The following is a 23690-nucleotide window of genomic DNA, read 5'->3' as shown; positions in this document are numbered from 1 at the left end:
AATGCTCCGGTTTCGCTGCATACTGCAGTTCTTTTAGATATTGCCTGAAGGGGCGATGGGCCTTTAGGTGTTAGCAACGGACGACGAACAGCCGACAAGACCAACCGAGAAAAATTTGACGCCATCTTTCTTGTTGACACTGCGAAGGAGTGACCAATATTTTCTCAATTTCAAAATATTCCGGAATTCCAAACGAACATAAAATCAATTCAGTTTTTAGAAGTTATCTAGAGCATTAGATATATTTTTTAGATAAAAATAAAAACATTGATATCTCTGTATTCATTTTACCCATTAAAAACAAACAAAACATTAGAAAAAAGACATTTATTATCAAACATCCGGAAAATAATCACCGCTTCCGTGTTGTAAAGTAAAAAGAGGAAAATGTCAGGAAAAGAGCTGGACCTCTTCGTCGAGGACGAAGTTTGCAAAAAGAAAGATGATGGTGGCTATGAATATGGCTTCGTATTAGAAAATTCTGAATATTTCAGTAGCGAAGACGAGGAAGATGATCGGTTACATCATGGCAGTGTTAAAGTCGTGTGGCATCCTGAGGGAAATGACGCGATTGAAACGGAAAGCAAGGTGATCAATGGTGCACTGCACATGCTCAACCTGACATGCTGCTCATCATAACCTTATCGTGAACGTCTCTCCAAACATGGTTTTCATTTAGGCATACACCATGAAAACTTACGTGACACCACACATTCATGATTACAGATAAACAAGTCACCAGTCTTTTTTTTTGTAAAAATGATTTGTCATCATTTGATGTCCATAAATTATATTTTGTACCCATACTGAATGAGAAAAAATAGATATTATGAATGGAAAGTAAAGGAACTTTGATTAGGCCTATATGTGAATTAAAATAATAGTTTCTATAAATATACAGCTGTTACGGAAAAAATGATGAGAATCATTATTGCTTTGCTTATTTCCTTTCTTTTGGTCATGTTGAAGAGGTTGCTGCTATCTCTACCTCGATACTCCAAGGGTTTCTATCACTTACGATCTCTAAACCCCTGGACTATCTCATAGTAAAACTGAAGGCAATAGAATAGAACAGGTACATTTAATTAAGTCATTTGGTGTACATCAAAAGAGCCGAATAACGGTACACTGTGGTTGACTGTGTGGCTTTGATGTTAGGTGTGGCTCTCTCTGTAGTCTTCAAAGGAAATCTTTGCTAGTCTGTGATTGGTCAAATGTTTTCCACTGAGCTGCCTTCAATTTCACTATGAGATAGTCCAGGGATGTAGAGATCGTAAGTGATCGGAACCCCTGGAATATCGAAGATGCTGCTAGTGACTGATTATACACAAGCTCCTTTCAGGTCAAATGATGGTATATAAATGACCATTTGGGACTTGTTTAAAAGTCTTGTGTAAAAGGACCAGGTTGGTGTGGTTTGTACAAAGTGTTAAATACGGTCTCTTGTCACTCATCTGATGAGCATGCTTCTTTGGCTGAGTCCGTAAAATCTTAGTTTTTCACTCGGAGAGCACTTGACAATATATTTTCACTATTCTTCTACACTTGATAAATATTTAGTGGTCTTTATACAGAGTTGGTCACATAGACAAGTTTCACTGTATTTTATAAGTGGTCTAAATTTATTCCTATTAAATTGCCTTGTCAATTACTGGGTTGAATACAGTATATATTTGCTTTGTCTTTCTGACCTTTCCAGCTTCCATGCTTCTTTCATGGCTCTGTGTTTAGCTTCAAGATCATTGAATATTATACAAATATTTCATGGGTTACTGTGCTCTAGTTCATAATATTTAACCCGAGGTGGTGGTAATCAACAAATGTTATATTGCACGAGGCCAAAGGCCGAGTGCAATATAATATTTGTTGATTACCACCACCAAGGGGTAAATATTATGAACTAGAGCACAGTAACCCATGGGATATTTGTTTTATTACATAATCACCAGTTTTTCAGTTGTATATTGTTAAGCGAATACGACAATCACTAACAAAATCTCAACACCGTATCATACGGAGAAGCTTCAAATTCTATTGAAGATTGACGTATAGCACACGAACGTTGAACAGGTTGTAACTCTGGTTTGGATATGTGTTATTGTCTTCTTTCACATTATTAGACCTGCATGCAGCCTTTTAATTCAACGCATTTGCCTTGTCCGTCCTCTACTCGATAAACGACTGCTTGATTCGAGATCTATAACGTTAGCGCGAAATTGAGCGTGAACCTTTGTGACGTCATAATAATGTCACTCACTGTTACGCGTGATTCCTCGGAAGTTTTCTATAAAACTAGAGAACAACAACGAGGTGTTCCTAAAGCCGTGCAATATAACATTTCGAACCGTGCAATATAACGTTTCCATGGAAGCGTGCAATATAACTTCGAACTGTGCGATATAACAAGGTTTTATTGAGCGGTTGGGATAAAGGTTGAAAATGTAACATTTCCTCAAATATAGATTGATGTAAACAAATTACGTAATTAAATAATATATTCACCCTACTCTTTTAGCAATTTTACAATTTAACTTCCCTGACCATAATTAGCATGTTTTATAATTCTGATTGTTTATGTGCTTTGTTTTATGTAGGTGATTTTGACAGACAGATCATTAATGCCCGGAGATGTGATTAGAAAGTTGATAGTTGGAGAAAACAGTCCACGTGGATTTGTGCAAGACACTTCAATGAAATGTCATCTTCACATTATTGGAACAAATAAATACATCTACAATGTAGATTCTAAAGACTTGAAACCCTTGCAGGTATGTTAAATGAAGAAATATAATACAAAAACTTAAAAATAAAAACATTTGCAATGCTATTTTCTTTATTTACACAAACAAAATTTGAAATTTATCTGAAAAATTGAAAATGACCTAAAAATGAAGTAGAGATCAATTTTACATGAAAAATCATGTGAGATTCAGGTCAATTTTAGATGAATTTCAAGTGGATTTAAGTTCTTGACTTGCATGAATTCAATTGATATTTTTGCCCTTTTCAGGTAAGTATTGACCTTGGAAAAATAATCACCTGAAATTGACCTGAATACCTTGCCTGTTTAATAATACATATATTAAATATCAGGCATCTACATTTGGTAATGTCAGGCCTTGGTGAACTATTAACCAGTTTAATAAACCAAATGATTTCAAAATTTGAGTTTAGTTCACTTGCTACTTGGTATATATTCCTTGGCCATATGCTGTATCCCAATTAAAGTCAACAGTTATAATGAAAAATAATTTCATATAAGTGATGTATAACGGTAAAATGGAGACCTTTTCGTTACATTATCACATTACATTTGAAGATATTTTTTCCTTCAGTTTATGAGAAAATTCATAAGCTTTCACTTTGTTTTACAGGGTTATGAGATTGATGCAGGGGAGATAACTATGGATTCTTGGGTTGGCCGTCCTGAAATGGTAAACCAACAAATCCAAGTTGTCTTTCCTGATGGAGCCAGATGTCTCATTATGGATACTGATCTATGCATGTTGGAGTGTACTAGCAATGTTATGAATGATGTGAGTAATAATAATTAATAAGAATAGTCTTTATAAGGTCATCTGACCCGAAGGGTCAGTATGACCTTTAGTCATTATGTTTCGTCCGTCGTCATCCGCGATACGCCGTGCGTTAACTTTTCACATTTTGAACTTATTCTCAAGTTATACCAGTGCGATTTGGCTGAAACTTGCGTGAAATGATCCTGACATGGTCCCGACAAAGTGTTGTTATTTTTCGGGTTGATCAGAAATCCAAGATGGCCGCCACAGCTGCCATCTTGAAAACACATTTTGAACTTCTTCTCAAGTTCTACCAGTGCGATTTGGCTGAAACTTGCATGAAATGATCCTGACATGGTTCCGACAAAGTGCTGTTATTTTTCGGGTTTATCTGAAATCCAAGATGGCCGCCACAGCTGCCATCTTGAAAATACATTTTGAATTTCTTTTCAAGTTCTACCTGTGCAATTTGGCTGAAACTTGCATGAAATTATCCTGACATGGTCCCGACAAAGTGTTGTTATTTTTCGGGTTGATCTGAAATCCAAGATGGCCGCAACAGCCGCCATCTTGAAAATGCATTTTGAACTTCTTCTCAAGTTCTACCAGTGCTATTTGGCTGAAACTTGCATGAAATGATCCTGACATGGTCCCGACAAAGTGTTGTTATTTTTCGGGTTGATCCGAAATCCAAGATGGCCGCCACAGCCGCCATCTTGAAAACACATTTTGAACTTCTTCTCAAGTTCTACCAGTGCGATTTGGCTGAAACTTGCATGAAATGATCCTGACATGGTCCCGACAAAGTGCTGTTATTTTTCGGGTTGATCTGAAATCCAAGATGGCCGCCACAGCCGCCATCTTGAAAATACATTTTGAATTTCTTTTCAAGTTCTACCTGTGCAATTTGGCTGAAACTTGCATGAAATTATCCTGACATGGTCCCGACAAAGTGTTGTTATTTTTCGGGTTGATCTGAAATCCAAGATGGCCGCAACAGCCGCCATCTTGAAAATGCATTTTGAACTTCTTCTCAAGTTCTACCTGTGCAATTTGGCTGAAACTTGCATGAATCTATTCTACGGGTTGATCCGAAATCCAAGATGGCTGCCACAGCCGCATCTTGAAAACACATTTTGAACTTCTTCTCAAGTTCTACCAGTGCTATTTGGCTGAAACTTGCATGAAATGATCCTGACATGGTCCCGACAAGTGTTGTTATTTTTCGGGTTGATCTTCCAAGATGGCCCAACAGCCGCCATCTTGAAAAATTTTGAACTTCTTCTCAAGTTCTACCAGTGCGATTTGGCTGAAACTTGCATGAAATGATCCTGACATGGTCCCGACAAAGTGTTGTTATTTTTCGGGTTGTATCAGAAATCCAAGATGGCCCCCACAGCTGCCATCTTGAAAACATATTTTGAACTTCTTCTCAAGTTCTACCAGTGCGATTTGGCTGAAACTTGCATGAAATGATCCTGACATGGTCCCGACAAAGTCTTAATATTTTTCGGGTTGATCAGAAATCCAAGATGGCCGCCACAGCTGCCATTTTGAAAACACATTTTAAACTTCTTCTCAAGTTCTACCAGTGCTATTTGGCTGAAACTTGCATGAAATGATCCTGACATGGTCCCGACAAAGTGTTGTTATTTTTCGGGTTGATCCGAAATTCAATATGGCCGCCACAGCCGCCATCTTGAAAACACATTTTGAACTTCTCTCAAGTTCTACTGATGCAATTTGGCTGAAACTTGCATGAAATGATCCTGACATGGTCTCGACAAAGTGTTATTATTCTACGGGTTGATCCGAAATTTAAGATGGCTGCCACAGCCACCATCTTGAAAACACATTTTGAACTTCTTCTCAAGTTCTACCAGTGCGATTTGGCTGAAACTTGCATGAAATGATCCTGACATGGTCCCGACAAAGTGTTGTTATTTTTAGGGTTGATCAGAAATCCAAGATGGCCACCACAGCTGCCATCTTGAAAACACATTTTGAACTTCTTCTCAAGTTCTACCAGTGCGATTTGGCTGAAACTTGCATGAAATGATCCTGACATGGTCACGACAAAGTGTTGTTATTCTACGGGTTGATCCGAAATCCAAGATGGCCGCCACAGCCGCCATCTTGAAAACACATTTTGAACTTCTTCTCAAGTTCTACCAGTGCGATTTGGCTAAAACATGCATGAAATTATCCTGGCATGGTCCCGACAAAGTGTTGTTACATTTCTGGTTGATCCTCAATTGAAGATGGCTACCATGACACTATATCTAATTCATTTCCCATATGATTATTGCCAAGGTAGTCAGATGACCGTTAAGGCCCTTGAGCCTCTTGTTTAAAGTCGATAACACTTTGAGTCAGAGACTCGTCTTCCAAGTGCTCAACATAAAAATAATGTTTTGCGCAGTTTTGAAAAATGTATCATGAGATACAAATATAAATGCAGGTAAAAATTGTAAAGAAAATGTTTAAATGTAAAATGTATACATATGTTTCGACTTAAGAGTTTAAAAATTGAATCAAGACTTTGTTAGGATTAAATTTATATATGTATATCATATGATTATAGGACACCGTTAGTTCTATATTCAAAATGGGTTTCATAGCTAAAATTCAAAAGAAAAGCAATGATTAGCTTGCAGATTGAATAGCTTTTATTAATGGTTTGGTATACATTTGAATAATTGCATTTTCAGAAATTTTATTTATTAATCTTCTAATTACCTTCACAAATTGGAATACAAATAGAATAACTACTGTACTTTCTTATTTTCAGGAATCTGCATTGAACTATGACAGTTGCTATTATCGTGGACAGACTTTTTCCGGTTTTATCAAAGATTTCAGGGATGTCGAATGGTTGAACCAAACAAAACTTCACAATGCTAGATTGGCAAAAAAGTCAAAGATGGCTGTCTGTGTACAGGTGGAGGATGTAAGTAAAAGCTTTGAACGCTCTGAAAGCAAAATGCATATATTTAAAGCAAACGGTTTTAAGTCAATCATTAGTTTTGGGAAATAAAATTACAAGAAGATATGAATGATAATTACCAGTATAAGAAAAGAAGATATAAATGATAATTATAACACAATAGTTAAATAAGTTCTATTTTATTCAAATCTGGGACAAGATTGGGTCTTTTGGATATGAAATGCATTTAACCATTGCACTATACACTACCAGGTACATATTCATAGGTTTCAGTATATTTCAGTTCAACCTTTTTTATTTAAAGATATGCTTCCTATGTTTCTAAATAATTTTGTAGATTTCTAACCTGATCTTGGGTTGTTTTAGGTATCTGTTAAATCTGTGGAGGTCCAATGGCTTTGTAGAGGTTTCACCAAAATGGATGATTCCATTGCTAACATGGAACACCCACCTAATGATGTGAAGGCTAAAGATCTGGACAGGTAAAACTCATTTACACATCTTCGTTTTCAGTGATGTCGCACCATAAGGAAGGCTAAATAAACCCTTGCAATCACAGGAATACAAACACAGACACAGCCAAACTTTTTTTTAATAGTAAGTCATGGGACCATAGTAATTCTTAAATTATTAGAATATTTGAGATAAACTTTTTGAAAAAAAAGGAAAAGGTATAACAGTGAGGGTTTAGTGGAGACCAACAAAATACTTCAAGTTATATGAGTTTATGTTAATGAGGATTGACTGTATATCACATTTTTTCTCCCAACACACAATTACCATACATGTATTGGACATAGCTATATAGTGATATGAGAACATTCTTGCGCAACCGTGTCTGTTGAAATGACATTTCTTTGTAAACGAAATCTAATCAATACTGATGTTTCCGCTAATAATTTGAGGACAAATAATTTTGCTCATGTCTGTCCTGTTGGATTGTATTCCTGTCCCTTTGCATGCTTTCTTTGAAATAAGAAACAGGAAATATTAATGCTATTCTGTAAGGTTTTTTTTATGTAAATGAAGTCTTTATTATGATAATTTTTTCTTTATTCGTCTCATTGGTAAATTTTAAAGAATTACCCTATAACAATGTTTCGGAATAGATACTGATAACAGGTATTTTAAGGTTTTTTTCCCTGTTACTTAGGTTGCACATACTTGAAGGCTTTACACATTGTGGTGTACAGATTGGTGATAAAAAGAAATATGTGATCAAAGCTACGGATACAATGACGGACGTTTCTCCTAAAGGGAACCTGGTACCGGACATTGTCACCAGGAAGAATGTGTTGACGTTTAAGGAAGGTATTAATCCTGTATTTTCTCCTGTCCAGGCATTGTCTATTAGTTCTCCAGATTGTTCTAAATCAGAACAAACCTTATTTAGTGCATTAAACGAGGAAAAGGAGGATTCTAAAAATAGCACAGATGACATTGATAATTCTGATGATTATGAGTCGATGGATGATGATGAAGAGGAGGATGAGGCAAATGAAAGTAAAAAGAAAGGAAATGTTGTGGTGGATGGAAAGACAGGAAGTAGAACAAAGAAGTCTAAAGCAAAGAAAAAAGGAGAAAAATCAAAATCTAGACAACTTGCAAAATTTGATGATATTTCTATTCCATGTGATCCTGGATCACAAGTGGCTGTAGAAGTATGTTACACATTCTCTACGGCAAACATAATGTGGCAGGTTAGTATAATAATATTGTTTATTTAATGCTTCCAGTCAGTCTATTTAGTAATATTTGTACACGAGCTTCATGTCATTTTGATTTTTCCCACTTCGATTCTAAGGCATTCTTTCAAAAGGCAACAGATGTTTTTAAAGTTAGTACATAGTTGTAGTGTCTTGAATTTACAATATAACCTGGTAACAATAATTTCCTGAAAATTCAGGATACACGATGTACGTATATAATACATGTATAATATTTATTCTGGTATTCTTGTTTCACTTTAATTATATTATCAATTGATATAATGAACCGCTAAGTTGCAACAGATAACAGAAGTATAACGTATCCATCTACCTGTACATATTTTTCATTCAATATTTTTTTATTTGGTACGCATGCTTAGTTACTTGTTCATTTCCAGATTTTATCTGATTTACCCATAAATTGTTCTGCTATGATGTATATTGATAGAACGGAGAAGAAGAAAAAGGAATACCATCACCGGACTTATATCCCATTCATCATCTCGATGAACTAGAATTTTTTCCTGGTGACTTTGTGATAGATTCAAAAGGTACAGTGATTATGTCTGACTTATAAATATGAAAGGAATATAGATGAATTAAAATGAAATTATTACAACAGGGGAAAAGACAATCCATAGATCATATGAAATTTAATATGATCAAATTTCCATAGTAATTCAACTTTTCTTACCTAAACCAATCCATAACCATCTATACAAAATGTAGCTACATAACTAAAATTGAAATGCAGAATACATATTTTAAGAACAAATTTAGGGTAATGTGTACCATATCAATTTATATTTGACAACAATACTGAAAAATCTACATATCTCAATTAAACTTTGCATTACAGTAACAGACTCTAGTTTCATGAACATTTCTTTGTTTAAAATTCTTCATGTGGAAACATTGTAGAAGTTAAGGACAAAATTTACATATAATGGGCCAATTTCACAAACATTCCTCAACTTAAAGAACTTCCTTAAAGATGCTCCACCGCTGACAGAGCATAAATGACATTCATCATTTGAACAATAATTGGTGATTAATTGTGTATATATATATGCTTAATTAACACAAAAATTAATATAAAATAATTTATTTCACCTTTGATGCGTGCACAACCAGTACTTCATCCCATATACGATATAGTGCCAGCGATTTTTTTCGGGATGCAATTAATTATTTTTTTTCATATTTTTAACTTGAAGTAAAATTAGAAGCTCAAACTTTTCAATGGTGGTAATAGTATAAAGTAAGTAACTTTTGTAACTGAAAAAAATAGTAAATTGTCTGCTCCTGTTTTTGATAGTGAATAAATATCATTTGTCGGCGGTGGAGCATCTTTAACTTTTGTAATGCATTCAATTGAAAATTTTAAATTAAGTAATTTCCTCAAGTTCAGTTATGTTTGTGAAACTGGGCCTACGAGATCTAGATCTACATAAAAGTAACTTTGGCATTACAATGTTTCTTTGATCAGATAACAACAATGGGAGGTCCACTAACTATGGTGTTGTTACCAGTTGTGACCACCTAGCTAGGACTTGTATGGTCAGATGGATGAAGACAGTGGACATAGCCAAGGGAGAAAAGTAAGTCCCACTATCAATATTGAGTTATAGTCTTACCTAAATCAGTCTGTAACTTTAGTCCGATGCCCATGACTAGTAAATTTATAGCCGGACTAGTGCCAATTTTAATGAACTTGTCCGATTGGACTAGTGACTCCCCATTCGATTAAAATCGTTAAATGCTACATTTACAAGAGCGGTGGTCAATTGCATTTTTCAACACATTTTGAGTGCATTCTTTATACGATTATTTCAGTCCGGATGCATCATTTTGTGAAAATTTGTGTTCACAAAAGCATCTAGACTGCAATTTGGATAAAAAAATGTAAACTGACCATAACTGAATCTGAAGTGCTGAAGCAAAACGGCTGTTTATTTAATTTGGACTAGTGGTTAAATAATTAGACTCGTAAAGTTTTGGGATTTACAAGTCCAAGAAAAAAATAAGCGTCACAGACTGCTAAATATCCTGAAACAATACAGGCCGTCGTGGCTTCTTATTATACAGGTGTTCAAATAAGGTGCTTTCTAAAGCTAAGATTAGTGTACAAAGACCTAATAATGATGTTTTGATGCACAGCTACTGCAAAAAAAGGAAGTCTTAGCAGCATGTGTTATATTTATTGCTATATTCTACCATTGTAGACCCGATGAATCTGTTGTTCCTGATGAGGTCAGTGTGTATGACATTAAAGACCACTCAGACTTTAAGTTTCGGCCAGGCCACACAGTCATCAGGGTGGCAGAACCAATGGTAGGTATGAGTAGATACATTTCACTGAAGATAATTATTATAACCCTTGTACCCCAACAACAAAGTTTGGGAGGGGGGTATACTGATATCACCCTATCTGTTTGTCTATCTGTCTTTCATCCAGAAATCTTGTTCGTACAACTTCTAAACTACGGGACCAATACATATTTTTTTATAGGTTGCCGTTGTAAATGGTCGTGAAACAAAATAAAACCATTGTGTTATGTGTTGGTTACAGAATGTCACAGACAATACCCCAGCTGTTGGACAGGTACATCGCCTTGACACCCAGGGATCCCTACAGATCCGCTGGCCTAATGGGGAGATAACTAGCTGTTACCCTCAGGAACTCTACATAGTAGGAGATGAGGTAAGTTTGGTAGTTGGATTGTTACTTAGACTTAGATTTATCCTCATGTATCTGTAGATGAGTGAATTTGATAGTGACACCTAGTGGTGTTCCGATGAACTTTATTGATTGGAACACTACTAGGCAGTGGTATAATAGACAGTATCGTTGATTTGGGGTGTTTGACCAATTAATTGAGAAAGAAATCTGTAATTGAGTTTTGTCGGAATTGCCCGACATCATGAAAAACAAAAGTGTATAATTAGCCGGTCAGTAAAACATACAAGAAATGCCATAGAAAACTTGTCACAATCAATCACTTGTGTGTGTTGTCGCTCATATCATTTCAAATAACAAGCTTCTAAATGAATTGAAGAACACATAAGCACTGCGTAGTAATGTAAACGTTCGGAGGAGTGTGATTTTATTTGTGAAAACATAAGCGACCTGAGAACATGGCAACACTTGAGCCTGTAGAAGAAAGTTTGTACAATTTTCTTGGAAAATGTACGCCATCAAATATAATCGATTTTAATTGATTATTAATTGGCTATACAAAACTGATGATTGATTATAAAATTTCAACCGATTCCCCACACTAGTGATGCCTTATGTATCTGTAGATAGGTGAATTTGATATTGACTTGGACAATGATTTATTTTTGTGTATGTGTAGATGAGTGAATTTGATAGTGATTTCTTATGTATCTGTAAATGAGTGAATTTGATTGTGACTTGGGCTATGGTTTATTCTTGTGTATTTGTAGATGAGTGAATTTGATAGTGACTTGAACTATGATTTATTCTTGTGTATTTGTAGATGAGTGAATTTGATAGTGACTTGGACTATAATTTATTCTTGTGTATCTGTAGATGAGTAAATTTGATTATTAGTCCTTGTATATCTGTAGGTGGATGAATTTGATAGACTCTTAGTATCTGTAAATGAGTGAATTTGATAGTGACTCTTATGTATCTGTAAATGAGTGAATTTGATAGTGACTTGGACTATGACTTATCTTTGTGTATGTGTAGATTTGATTGTGGCACAATATGTACCTGTGTATGAATGAATTTGATTGTGAGTCCTTATGTTTCTGTGGATAAGTGAATTTGATTGTGAGTCCTTATGTATCTGTAAATGAGTGAATTTGATAGTGACTCATATATATCTGTAAATGAGTGAATTTGATAGTGACTAGGACTATGATTTATTCTTGTGTGTTTGTAGATGAGTGAATTTAATTGTGACTTGGGCTATGATTTAACCTTATGTATCTGTAGATGAGTGAATTTGATAGTGACTCAGACTGGGAGACCACTGAAGAGGATGATGACGATGAGGACAGTGATGCCAGTTGGGAGACAGAAAATGAAGAAGAGGTTGATGATGAAACAAATAAATCAACAACACCAGATGCAAAGTAAGAGAGTATGATATTTATTATATGGATGAATTTGAACAAAGTATTTGTCCTTCTGTCAAACTGTGCTTTATTTTTGTCATATATTTGATAGTAAATTTAATAGTAAAAAGTAAAATAGCCAACAGGTTTGGTAATGATGTCAAAGCACAATATTGACAATGTTTTTGAATGATGTCAAAGCACAATATTGACAATGTATTTATTTGCTGGAGTAAAGTGTTATTTTGAATGATGTAAAAGCACACTATCGACAATGTATTTAGTTGCGGAGTAAAGTGTTATTTTGATTTTGTTTTCAGAGAGTTAGACTCCTCCTGGTTCCAGGTGCAGGAGAAAAGAGAACAGTTGGTTTCTTTTATACAGAGAGCTCAGACTGCACTTAGTAAACTGGAATCAATTTTTTTCACAAATGCTCTTGCTGACTTACGAATTCAAAATCCAGAACAGTGTTTTACAGACATAATAGCTATATACCGTAAGTGCAGAGAATTAGATAAAATTATAAAGTCCTCTTACTTTGATTGTCCTGAAATTGTGGTTTTAATCGAAGACATCAAGGCGAAACTACGCAAAGAAAAGTGCAATAAGATCAACAGACACTTGATACAAGTGTTTGAAAATCGGCGAGGACAGAGTATAAAGGGATCTGAGGGGAGTGTATCCCATGTATCAGCAGGTGTTCAAACAGACATGAATGAGGGCGCTGGTGTTGGTAAGGTTACCACATGTGTTCAGACTGATACTGGTGTAACTGAGGTCCCGAGTGAGGGGGTTTCTTGTGGAACTAATGCCGAGGAAATATCGGATAACACTCCAACTACTGAGGCAATCTCTGATTCTATGGATGGGGAAGGAGATGCTTTAAAATCTCCATCAGAAACTATGTGTAATGGTATAACTAGCGACTCTGAACAGAATCCTCCAGGAAATTGTATAGAGGGTTGTTCAGAGGAGATGAATTCAAATGACAAAAGTCAACAGACTGATTCGGCATCAGGATGTGAAGCCAAAACAAGAGACAAGAATATTGAATTATGTTCCCAGATATGCAAACAGTTACGCACACAAATGACCAAAATGCAGGAAGAGGTAAATTCAAGGAGTAGTCAGGCAATAGCTCAAGTTTCATTGACGTCCGTAGAAGGTGGACTGTTATTGCCCATGTCAGGTGCATCACTGATTCCAGGGGAAAGTGACTTGACAAAGACTGAGGCGACAGAACATGCATCATCAACTAATGATACGTCACTTGTTCAAAATAATACTTCAAAGACTGACAATGTTAATGAAGTTACAAATATAACAAATAAAGTAGACACCCAGGGGGACAGCATTGATATGGAAGTCAAATCATCAGAGATCGAGGGTGCTGGAGATAGTCATATCAACAGTGCGGTATCAACAGATTCCTCACAACAGACATCTCCTGGTGACGGTGATAATCTGGATATTAACATGGAGGACATAGAACCCATCAATGTAGAAAGGGGAAGTAAGTGTACAATTATATGTCGTGTATGCAGAGTAAAGAGTTATCTTCCCTTGCAGGTAGTTATTGATTTGATGTCATGTGTTTCTTGGCTTAACGTCGTCATTTCAGAGAAAATGATGTGAGTCGTGCTTACAAAACAAGGATGCTTCAATCAATACCTTCCCACAAGGGAGATAACTGTACACATTTGAAAATAAACTTTATTTATTTTACATCAATTGCGAAACAAGTTATACAACTTATGCAAATCACTCTCGATGGCCCGGATGTAAGTGCAGGAGGGGTCTTAGTGTGTGAGGAAACTGGAGTGCCTGGAGAAAATCCAGATGATCGGGCAGGTGACTCCTAAGCTTTGCATGCCAGGGATCGAACCCTGGCCGGCTAGGTGGCATAACCACATGATTCTGATGGAAAATTAGATTAGCTTTTTGTCTAGTTATCAACATCATACATACTATTGTGACTTTGTGTGAAAGACATTGATCGAAGTAAGCTTGAGGAAGCTGGCATGGATATGCAAAATAAATGAAAAATGTGAGCCATTATATTAAAGGAATACCATAGTATGGGTTATTATGATTTTCAAATCATCAAAAAACACATTGTAATAAATTTAACATGTCAGTTATTTGCTACAGAAAACATCGTTTTAATGACTTTATTACTGAAAACTATTTTTAAATTCAATATGAATGAAATGTATTTCACTGTTATATTTGTTTTAATTTTCTATTCACTAAACATTACAGTAAAACATGTTTATAACGAACACGCTTACAACAAATTCATGGTTATAACGTAGTAATTTTCATTCCCCATAATATATGTCAATATCCATGATAGTATTGTTTGGGTTAAAGTTGAATTATTACATAGTTCCGCTAAGCCTATACTTTTTGCATTTTGCTACATCCCCCCTGAAAATAGTGTTTACTATGACCATTATGATACTGATCTTTTACAGTGTTTAGAGGAGTCGATCTCTAAATATAAGAATATAGGAGATGTATACGTTGTTGGTGATTTAAACGGAAGAACAAGAAATAGACAGGATTATATAGAAAATGATCGATTACATGATAGTGTACGCAATAGTATGTTTAGTTATAATGATGAAACAGAAAAAAACAAGCGTAAAAGTAGGGACAATGAGGTTAATACATTCGGTAGAAGGTTATTAGAAATATGCAAATCATCAGGCTTATGTATAGTTAATGGTAGACACCAAGATGACGATCACGGCTCGTATACGTTTTACAACACAAATGGAAAAAGCTTGATTGATTATTTGCTGACTGAAGGTTCACATATTGAGAAGATAACCAAATTTGATTCTGGTAATTTTAATACATATTCGGATCATAGTTCCGTCTCATTTACCATTACTTATAGTAAACTCATTTCCTCAAATGAAGAGGATATAGTTACAGAGAGTGATTTTTCAAGCAGAGGAAAAAATACAACAGTAAAGTGGAATGATGAAAATATACTTTTAATCCTGAATAAATTGAATGAGTCTATAGGGAGAATAAATGAAGAAATGGACGTTGATTTTGATAGTCAAGATGTAGTTAATAGATGTGTAAATAATATAAGTCAAATACTCAATGAGTGTACTCTGCCATATTGTGTATGTACGTAGAGATAACTCTGTTCGGAACCCTGTCAATGATAGACGTCAGGTTAAAACTACAAAGGACAAACCATGGATAACCCAACAATGCAAAAACCTATTTAGAGAATATAAAAAATCATTAAAACAGTTTAATAGGGACAAGTCTGAACAAAATCATCGGATATTAGTTACTGCCAAACGTGATTATAAAAAATTAGAGTATAAATTGAAAAGGCAGTATAAACGACATGAAGGAAATATGTTGGATTTCTTGAAAAGATCAAACCCTCGGCAATTCTATAAGTTAATAAAAAAGAAGACACCGAACAGAGTTACATCTACCCTATGTATTGATGATTTTTATTCACACTTTAAAGAGTTAATGAATGACAATCACGAAGGAGACACAAATATGCCAGATGTTAATTTAAATCCAGTTTACGAGGAGCTTGATAATTATATTACTACATATGAGATAGAAAGAGCTATTCGAAATTTGAAATGTAATAAAAGTTGTAGTGAGGATTTGATTATTAATGAAATTTTTATACGTGGAAAAGGAATTCTGCTGCCATATTTAGAAAAACTGTTTAATGCTATTTTTAGATCTGGGTTTTTCCCAGAAATCTGGTCTCAATCTTGCATAGTGCCTATTTTTAAAAAAGGTTGTGTGAATGATACAAATAATTATCGAGGGATATCGCTAGTCAGTTGTTTTGGTAAACTGTTCACTAGTGTCTTGAATAACAGAGTTATGGAATGGGAAAAGGAAAACTCTATTTTGACCGATGCTCAATTCGGCTTTAGAAGGGGAAGGTCAACGACCGACGCCATATTTGTCTTACAGACCCTTATTAACAGAAAATTAAAAAATAGAGGTAGACTGTATTGTTGTTTCGTAGATTTCAGGAAAGCTTTTGATTATGTGGATAGAAGCAAATTGTGGACTAAATTGATTAATTGTGGAATTAATGGAAAATTTTTAAGAATTTTATTCTCTTTGTATAAAAACGTAAAATCATGTGTGAAATACAACGGTCATTTGAGTTATCGTTTCCCAAATAAATCCGGACTCTTTCAAGGCGAAATATTGTCACCTGTTCTCTTTTCCCTATATGTAAACGATTTCGAAACCAATTTCATTAATGATAATTGTCCTAGTATAGAGTTACAAATGTTGAATCTTTTCTTATTGATGTACGCTGATGACATGGTTTTGTTTGCAAACACCCCAGAAGGATTACAAAATATACTTGACTCTTTACAGGAATACAGTAGAACGTGGAATCTAGAGGTTAATGTTGATAAAACTAAAATTGTTGTTTTTAGAAACGGGGGCATTTTACGTAATAACGAGTAATGGACTTATAATGACCATGTGGTAGAAATTGTTGATAGTTTTAAATACTTGGGCATGTTGTTTAATTATAATGGAAAATTCTATAAAACGCAGAAACATATAGCAGAACAGGGAAGAAAAGCTTTATTTTCATTATTTTCATCTTTAAGAAATCATTGTTTGAATACAGAAACTTTTTGCTCTGTGTTTGATTCGCATGTTAACAGTATATTAAGTTATGCATCTGAAATATGGGGGTTCCACAAAGCCCCGGATGTAGAAAGTGTTCATTAGAAAGTTTTGTAAACAAATATTAAAGGTAAGGAAATCTACCTGTAATTATCTAATATACTGTGAGTTAGGACGGTTACCACTAATCGTATGTAGAAAATTAAAAGTGTTTAGATATTGGCTGAAATTAAAGCAAACGGATAATTTGATATTGAAAACATGCTATGATGAATGTGTGAGTCAAGATGATGTGTGGATAAGAAATGTAAAAAACGAGTTAGCAGTCCTGGGACTTAATTACATGTTTGACTCTTCATTATCTTTTCATGTTGCGTTTAAAATATTAGAACAGAGACTTATTGATATTTCAAAACAAAACATATTATCAAATGTAACTACGTCCCCTAAAGGATTATTATACCAACACCTTATAGATAGTCATTGTATACAATTTTATTTGTGCAAACCGATCGAAAATAAATACAAACAAATGTTAACCAAGTTTAGGATATCTGCTCATAAATTAAATATAGAAATCGGGAGGCATCAAAATGTAATAAGAAGAAACAGAATTTGAAACAAATGTAATTTAAGGGATATAGAAGATGAGTTTCACTTTATTTTGATTTGTCCATTTTATATTGATCTCAGGCGCCGATTAATCAAACAGTATTATTACAGGAAACCATCGATATTTAAAATGATACAATTGCTTAGTATAGAAAATGTCAGGGAGTTATCAAATTTAGGGAAATACTTGTATTTAGCTTTTAAGAGACGATGATCGAAAATATAAGTAAAGTTGATATTACGTTTTCATTTTATTGTATAGCGAATTTTGTATTTTATGTTATTCTCCACTGTCTAACTACATTTTAAATATATCTACAAATGTAATTATACATATGTATACATGTTTTGTACCTATAAGTCTAAGGGCTTTTGGTTAATAAAAGATTGATATGTGAATTATCTGTATAACGGACTATGTTTGTAACGATGTTGTTCAGAGGTTCGTTATAAACATGTTTTACTTCATACATTTTATTTTTCTTAAATATATTTTAATGTAATATAGATAAGCTTAAACTGGTAAGTTACCAGGAAATTCTTTTAAATATGGATTAGAACCAGTTGTTTTTCTAATCAATTCATGATTTTATTTTAAGGTTTTGTATTGGAGGAAGAAGTACCTTTAAGTCATAATTTCTGTTCAAAAGAAGCGGTTACAACTTCTAAAGCTTTCATGTCAGCAGTCGCCAAAGAGGTACATAGTTCTTCACTAATCATTTGAATTCATTTTAATGAGTTTAGATTTGAATGAATTATGTAGTTGTTTTGTGTTTCAATTTTAAAATAAGAATACATGTATACAAAAAAGCAATCGCAAAGTTACACTTATTATAAGTGAATAATCAGATTTTGGTTTTCAATATAGACATATCAAACCATTGGTGAATGCATTTTGGATAACGAAGATATTTCTGTGTAGTAAAGCTAAGTCACGAGCCAATAAAATAACATAAAATATGTACAGCTTTATAAAGCCTTGAAAAACTAATAAAACATTTAAGGTTGTAGATTGAATGAAATGTTTCTTCTTTAAGATGAAGCTGCTGCAGTCTAGTCTACCTCATGGAATAACAGTGAAAGGATTTGAGGACAGGGTGGTGAGTAATGGGGATGGTTTTTAGGTTAGCCTTGCCTCGGGATATAAATGATTTAATCATGAAATTTTTGTTTGTTTGTTTTTACAGTGGGATGGAAATCATGTAACGGTATATGTATATTACTTGCAAAGATTTTGAACAGAGATATAGATAACTATCAGTAAGTCAGAACTAGTGAGATTAAATGTCATGCAAGTGTGAATCTGCTAAATTAAGCTGCTACAAAAATAGGTTGGTTAAAAGCATATAAAAATTATTGGACCAATGGATTGGATCAAGATTAAAGGTACATGTGAAATTGTAGTTTTATTCCAAGTCCACATAAAAGATAAATTAAAAGAAAGAAGTGAATAATGAAATTTGAATATTGGACTAGGTTCCAATAATAACATAATAAATACATGTAATGCTATATTTTTTTAAACTTATTTATTAGGATCTCTTCTCTGCCATGATTATTGGCCCAGCCAAGACACCATATGAAGATGCCCCATTTTTCTTTGACATCCACCTGCCAGCTGAGTACCCGAACTGCCCTCCACTATTTCACTATATAGCCTTCTGTTCAGACAGGTTGAACCCCAATCTTTATGAGGATGGCAATGTCTGTGTGAGTCTGCTTGGAACATGGGAAGGCAAGGTAAGTTACTGAAAGTTTGATCATCAACTTTACATGATTTTGGTGTAATTGAAGCAGGATTGAATAAAAAAATAGAATAAAATTATAAAAAAAGTGGTTGAATCAACTTAAATTTAACTATAGACATAGACAAAACACAAATAGATTAACCTACAACTGAACATCAGTTTTAAAATCGTTGATGATTTAGATGAATTGTTATTCTTAGAAAGTTTCTTAATGGTTTTGTGGATGTGACTTTGTCAAAGTAAATTTTAAAAAAGGCAAAGATCCCGTATCCAGACTTTATATTCAGCTTGAATTTGTGTTTATTATTTGGACATGCACTGATAAGCTGATGATCAATGCTTTTCACTACACGTTATTTTATTATAATCTGTGAAATTGTGCTTAAATAACAATGCAGTGCTATGTAATTATTTGTTACAGGATAAGGAAAATTGGACCTCAAATTCAAATCTCCTCCAAGTTCTGGTGTCCATTCAAGGTAGGGATCTACACAATCCTTTACTGCATTGTCAGACACTGACCATATGTATTGTAATAGTGATATAAGTGCTGTGTCAGTGTACACTTTTAATATTCAAAACCAAACCTCTACTACTTTTATCTGTTTTAGTGTAAATTGCTTAGAAAACTATACTAAGGGCAATTTGTATTTAAGATTGTGAAGATTTGAGGAAAGATCTGAAACGGTTCTTTTCCCAGGTTATCCCATAAATATGCATGTTTCACACCGAAAAAATCATGTGATAAACTCCGTAACAGTTGTGTGTAAACATAAATGATAATCATAAACACAAAGCTGATCTCTTTTTCAAATTTTGGCAGTTTACTAACTCGAGATTGATAAACAAGTTACACTAGTCACTTGTTGCCGAACCTCTATAAACTTCAAATATATACACAATACATGTATACAAATGCATCATCATTAGTCGTAGATCTTTTAAAATGGTTACATTGGTTACAGAGGTTTTATTGGAAACAGAAGCAAAAACTATAATATCTTGTTTAATAGGTTTCACTTTACATGTAATGGTTATTTGATTTCTAAAATAATGGTTATTTGATTTCTAAAGTTAATGTCAATTGAATGCAATTGTTTGTGATATTTTAGGGCTGATACTTGTGTCTGAACCCTATTTCAATGAGGCTGGCTATGAGAGACAAAAAGACACTCAACTTGGAAGTGAAAACAGCAAAACTTACAATGAAATGGCCATATTAAAGCTGGTACAGGTAAGAACATGGATGGTTTGTAATGGTATAATAGTGAAAAATGTAGTAGGTAAAAATGGAATACCAAGTTAAACAGATATGATATTTCAGCACATTAGTATGTTATGACTTCATTAATGCATTTGTAGTAAAATAATATGAATTGTTTTCACTTTATGTTGTATGTAGGTATGTAATTCTATTCACATTAAAGGGAAATTATTTTGACTTTAATAAAGTGTCTCGTATTAAAGAGATTACATGTCCTGTAATAAGTAACAAAAGCTTAACTTGGTCAGTTATTTAGAATTTCGTTTTGTTTCAGAGTGTCACAAAGATGATACAAAGACCACCTCACAGTTTTAAAACAGAGACACTGGATCACATCAGAAAGTGTGGACAAAGGTAATATATAGTATTATTTACTTGTTCAACTTGGGGAAAGCATTTCACCTTTGAAAATCATAAAATATAAAGTCATCCATCAAAGTGTTTTGATTATAATCTTCAGTAAACTATAAGTTTACAGATACATTCTCTGACAATATGTTTCAGTTATCATTGAAAATAATATATCATTCTCTTATTGAATAGGTTTGTGCGACGGATTGACCACTGGATTTCTCTGTCGGAGCAAAAAACCATTTCGGGAAGTCAGAGCTTGGTTAATAATACAAATGTCAATGACGTGGATGGAACAATAGAACAAGCTGCAGAAAAAGACAATGAGGGAGAATCTGAGGATAAGCTGTGTGCACCTGACTTTCCATTCCTACCTGCCTCTAGAGGATTCTGTATAACAATGAATAAAAACCTTGCTCAGTTAAAGGAGAAACTAGCGGCCCTGGAATCTTGAGATTGATTTTAACTTCATAGCCATATTAGTATCTATGTGTTCTTGTGTCGGTATCTGCTGAGTGTCTGTGTCACTTCACTTTAGGCCTAGATGTTAGGCTCTTTCCTTTATTGACAGTTAGATTTCTGGTAATTCTCAAGTATTTTTTTTCTTCCCAATAACAACTAATTAGATTTAAGAAAAGTTAAATGATGAGAACAGATTTTGTTTTAGTTTGGTCCAGAGCTAATTTTGCAATACATACTCTGCATGTCCCTACCTGTTATTGTAAAGCACCTTTCTTTCAACAGCTACTGAATTTCTCAAATAAAAAAATGATGTGCTGACATTTATCGCAGGCAAAAGAAAATTGACTTACAGTAGAGAAGATGACAACTACGAGGTAGTCATTTCACCTTTACGAAAAAGACTTGTCATTTCATTTATAGTGAAGATGTTTGTTCTAGTCTGTCGTTAGTGATGTGTTTCAGTATCTCAGTGCAACATACTGGTATTTCAAGTTTGATGATATTCTACTATGTGTCTTGTTCCCGGTGTTCAGTGATGCATGTACAGTATGTTACATGTCTTGTAAAGAGTGTTTTGATGGTGTTGTTGGTCATGCTGTAAGAAGACAGTCTGAATACATTAATGCTTGAACTTATTTTTTTTTTTGATTGAATGGTAATTAGTCTACCAAAATATCAACTTGTTGTTTGAACGTTTTCCATTTTTTGTTACCTTTATCATTTTTGTTTTCCTATTTATGAAAGTGCTATATAGTTGATGTAAAATTAGCAGACATGTGAGGGATCTTAGTGATAATGTAATGTTATATTAGATATGATCGCCTAATGTGACATTGATGCATTGTATATACAGACCACAGCTCCTGATAGGAAATTAATTGATATCCAACTGTTTAAGTCTCCAGCTGTGAAGAATTTCTCTCTTTTTTTAATTTTTGTTCTGTATGGAGTAGAAAACCAAATCCTAGAAAATAGACAAATATAATTATACAAGTCTTTTAAGTGGATAAGAATATCACTTCCTATGTGAAAAGATTTTGACTTGCCTGCAGGAGGCTTGTAGAATGCTAACTTGCCAAAATCTACCTTTTTAACAGGCAGATGAATACTCATTGTGAAGTGCTATGTTGTAGAGGTCCTGTGGTTAGGTTATACATTCATGTTTATAAATGTCCTTTGGATTTGTGTGTTATATGGATCATTAAGTGTTGTGTTATGTGTAAACTCAATTACAATGAGCATTTAAAAATGTTATTTACTTATGAGAAAAATGGTGTTTGCTACCTACAGCAATTTATCTCTTGTATGAGAAAATAGTGAACACTTGTTAATGATAAAGAAATTTATAGAGGTACAGATGTTTATGTATCAATATTCTAATACATCTTTTCTGTAATATGTATCAAGCAGTAGTGATAAGACCTCATATTGATTTAAATACATAATGGTACATGTATGGTGTAACCTATGGTGTGCTTTCAGATGGTGCAATGTTGAGGATTGATGGTTGTTCTGGTGTGGCTTAGTGTTCAACTAGCTGTACAAAATTAGGTTGAGCAGATGTGAGAACCCTTCCCTTTATTCATATATTAACTTGTACCCAATTTATATGCTGTGATGTGTCTACACTTGTTCTAAGTTTCTGTGATCAGATCTACTGTCATACAGTATGGCTACGTGTATACCATGGACATCTTTCATCCTGGATTGTGTATACCTAGGATATCTACATAACCACATTGGTCACCATGTAAACAGCTGATACTATACTCAGCATTGTAATTGTATTCAGTGTGATCACAGCAAACCTCTTTTTGACCTATTAAACATTCCTGTTGATGTTTTTTTAACAATGTGCAGTACAATTTAGTTTTCTCAGACTCTCGGCCGGTTGTTAATAAAACTCCAAACTAAGGACGAGTCAACTCAGTCATAAGATTGTAGGAATGCTAAGTGTTGGTTTATCATGATGTACATGTATCTAGCTCCTATGATAATATAGTGCTACACTAGATGTTTACATTAACTGTTAGTGAAATCCATGGGGGCGAGATATGGCGAGACGTTGGAATGTTTTACAATATTATGCATACATTTTTGTCCAGCTGCTGTGGTAAGTTAGTGCTATTACAGGCAATTGTTTTATGGTGTATCTTTGAGCACATACCATAAATTAAAGTAATGAGTGTTTAATAAAAGTTAAAATGCACGCTCACTTAACCTCCTGTGTTGTTTTTCCAATTGCATGTACATGTATTATTAGCTCAGTTTTGCACTGAATCCGTTTGTCATCCTTTCAGAAGTCTTTCTTGTCCAGGCTTCAATTGTTACTGG

General features: G+C 34.1%; 1 protein-coding gene across 2 annotated transcripts; it reads left to right on the top strand.

The window, feature by feature from the left end:
* Positions 1-357: 357 nt before the first annotated feature.
* On the top strand, positions 358-23565 carry LOC138322919 ((E3-independent) E2 ubiquitin-conjugating enzyme-like). 2 transcript variants are annotated; one of them, XM_069267147.1, is made up of 19 exons: positions 359-588; positions 2595-2768; positions 3375-3536; positions 6310-6468; positions 6832-6947; positions 7619-8165; positions 8623-8725; positions 9664-9775; positions 10400-10508; positions 10747-10878; positions 12142-12281; positions 12584-13776; positions 18131-18228; positions 18569-18631; positions 19068-19271; positions 19701-19758; positions 20392-20513; positions 20818-20897; positions 21087-23565. In XM_069267147.1, the coding sequence occupies exons 1-19, from the start codon at positions 388-390 to the stop codon at positions 21346-21348; spliced, it is 4035 nt and encodes a 1344-aa protein (XP_069123248.1). In that variant the 5' UTR covers positions 359-387; the 3' UTR covers positions 21349-23565. The 2 variants fall into 2 exon arrangements, 1 of the variants encoding a protein (XP_069123248.1); XR_011208501.1 differs by lacking the exons at positions 20818-20897; positions 21087-23565 and having other exon boundaries at positions 358-588; positions 19205-19271; positions 20392-20472.
* The last annotated feature ends 125 nt before the right edge of the window (positions 23566-23690 follow it).

This window comes from Argopecten irradians, chromosome 5 (genome assembly GCF_041381155.1).
Source record: "Argopecten irradians isolate NY chromosome 5, Ai_NY, whole genome shotgun sequence".
Classification (NCBI taxonomy): domain Eukaryota; kingdom Metazoa; phylum Mollusca; class Bivalvia; order Pectinida; family Pectinidae; genus Argopecten; species Argopecten irradians.
The sequence above is the reverse complement of the archived record's forward strand: the minus strand, read 5'-3'. Positions and strand labels throughout refer to the sequence as shown.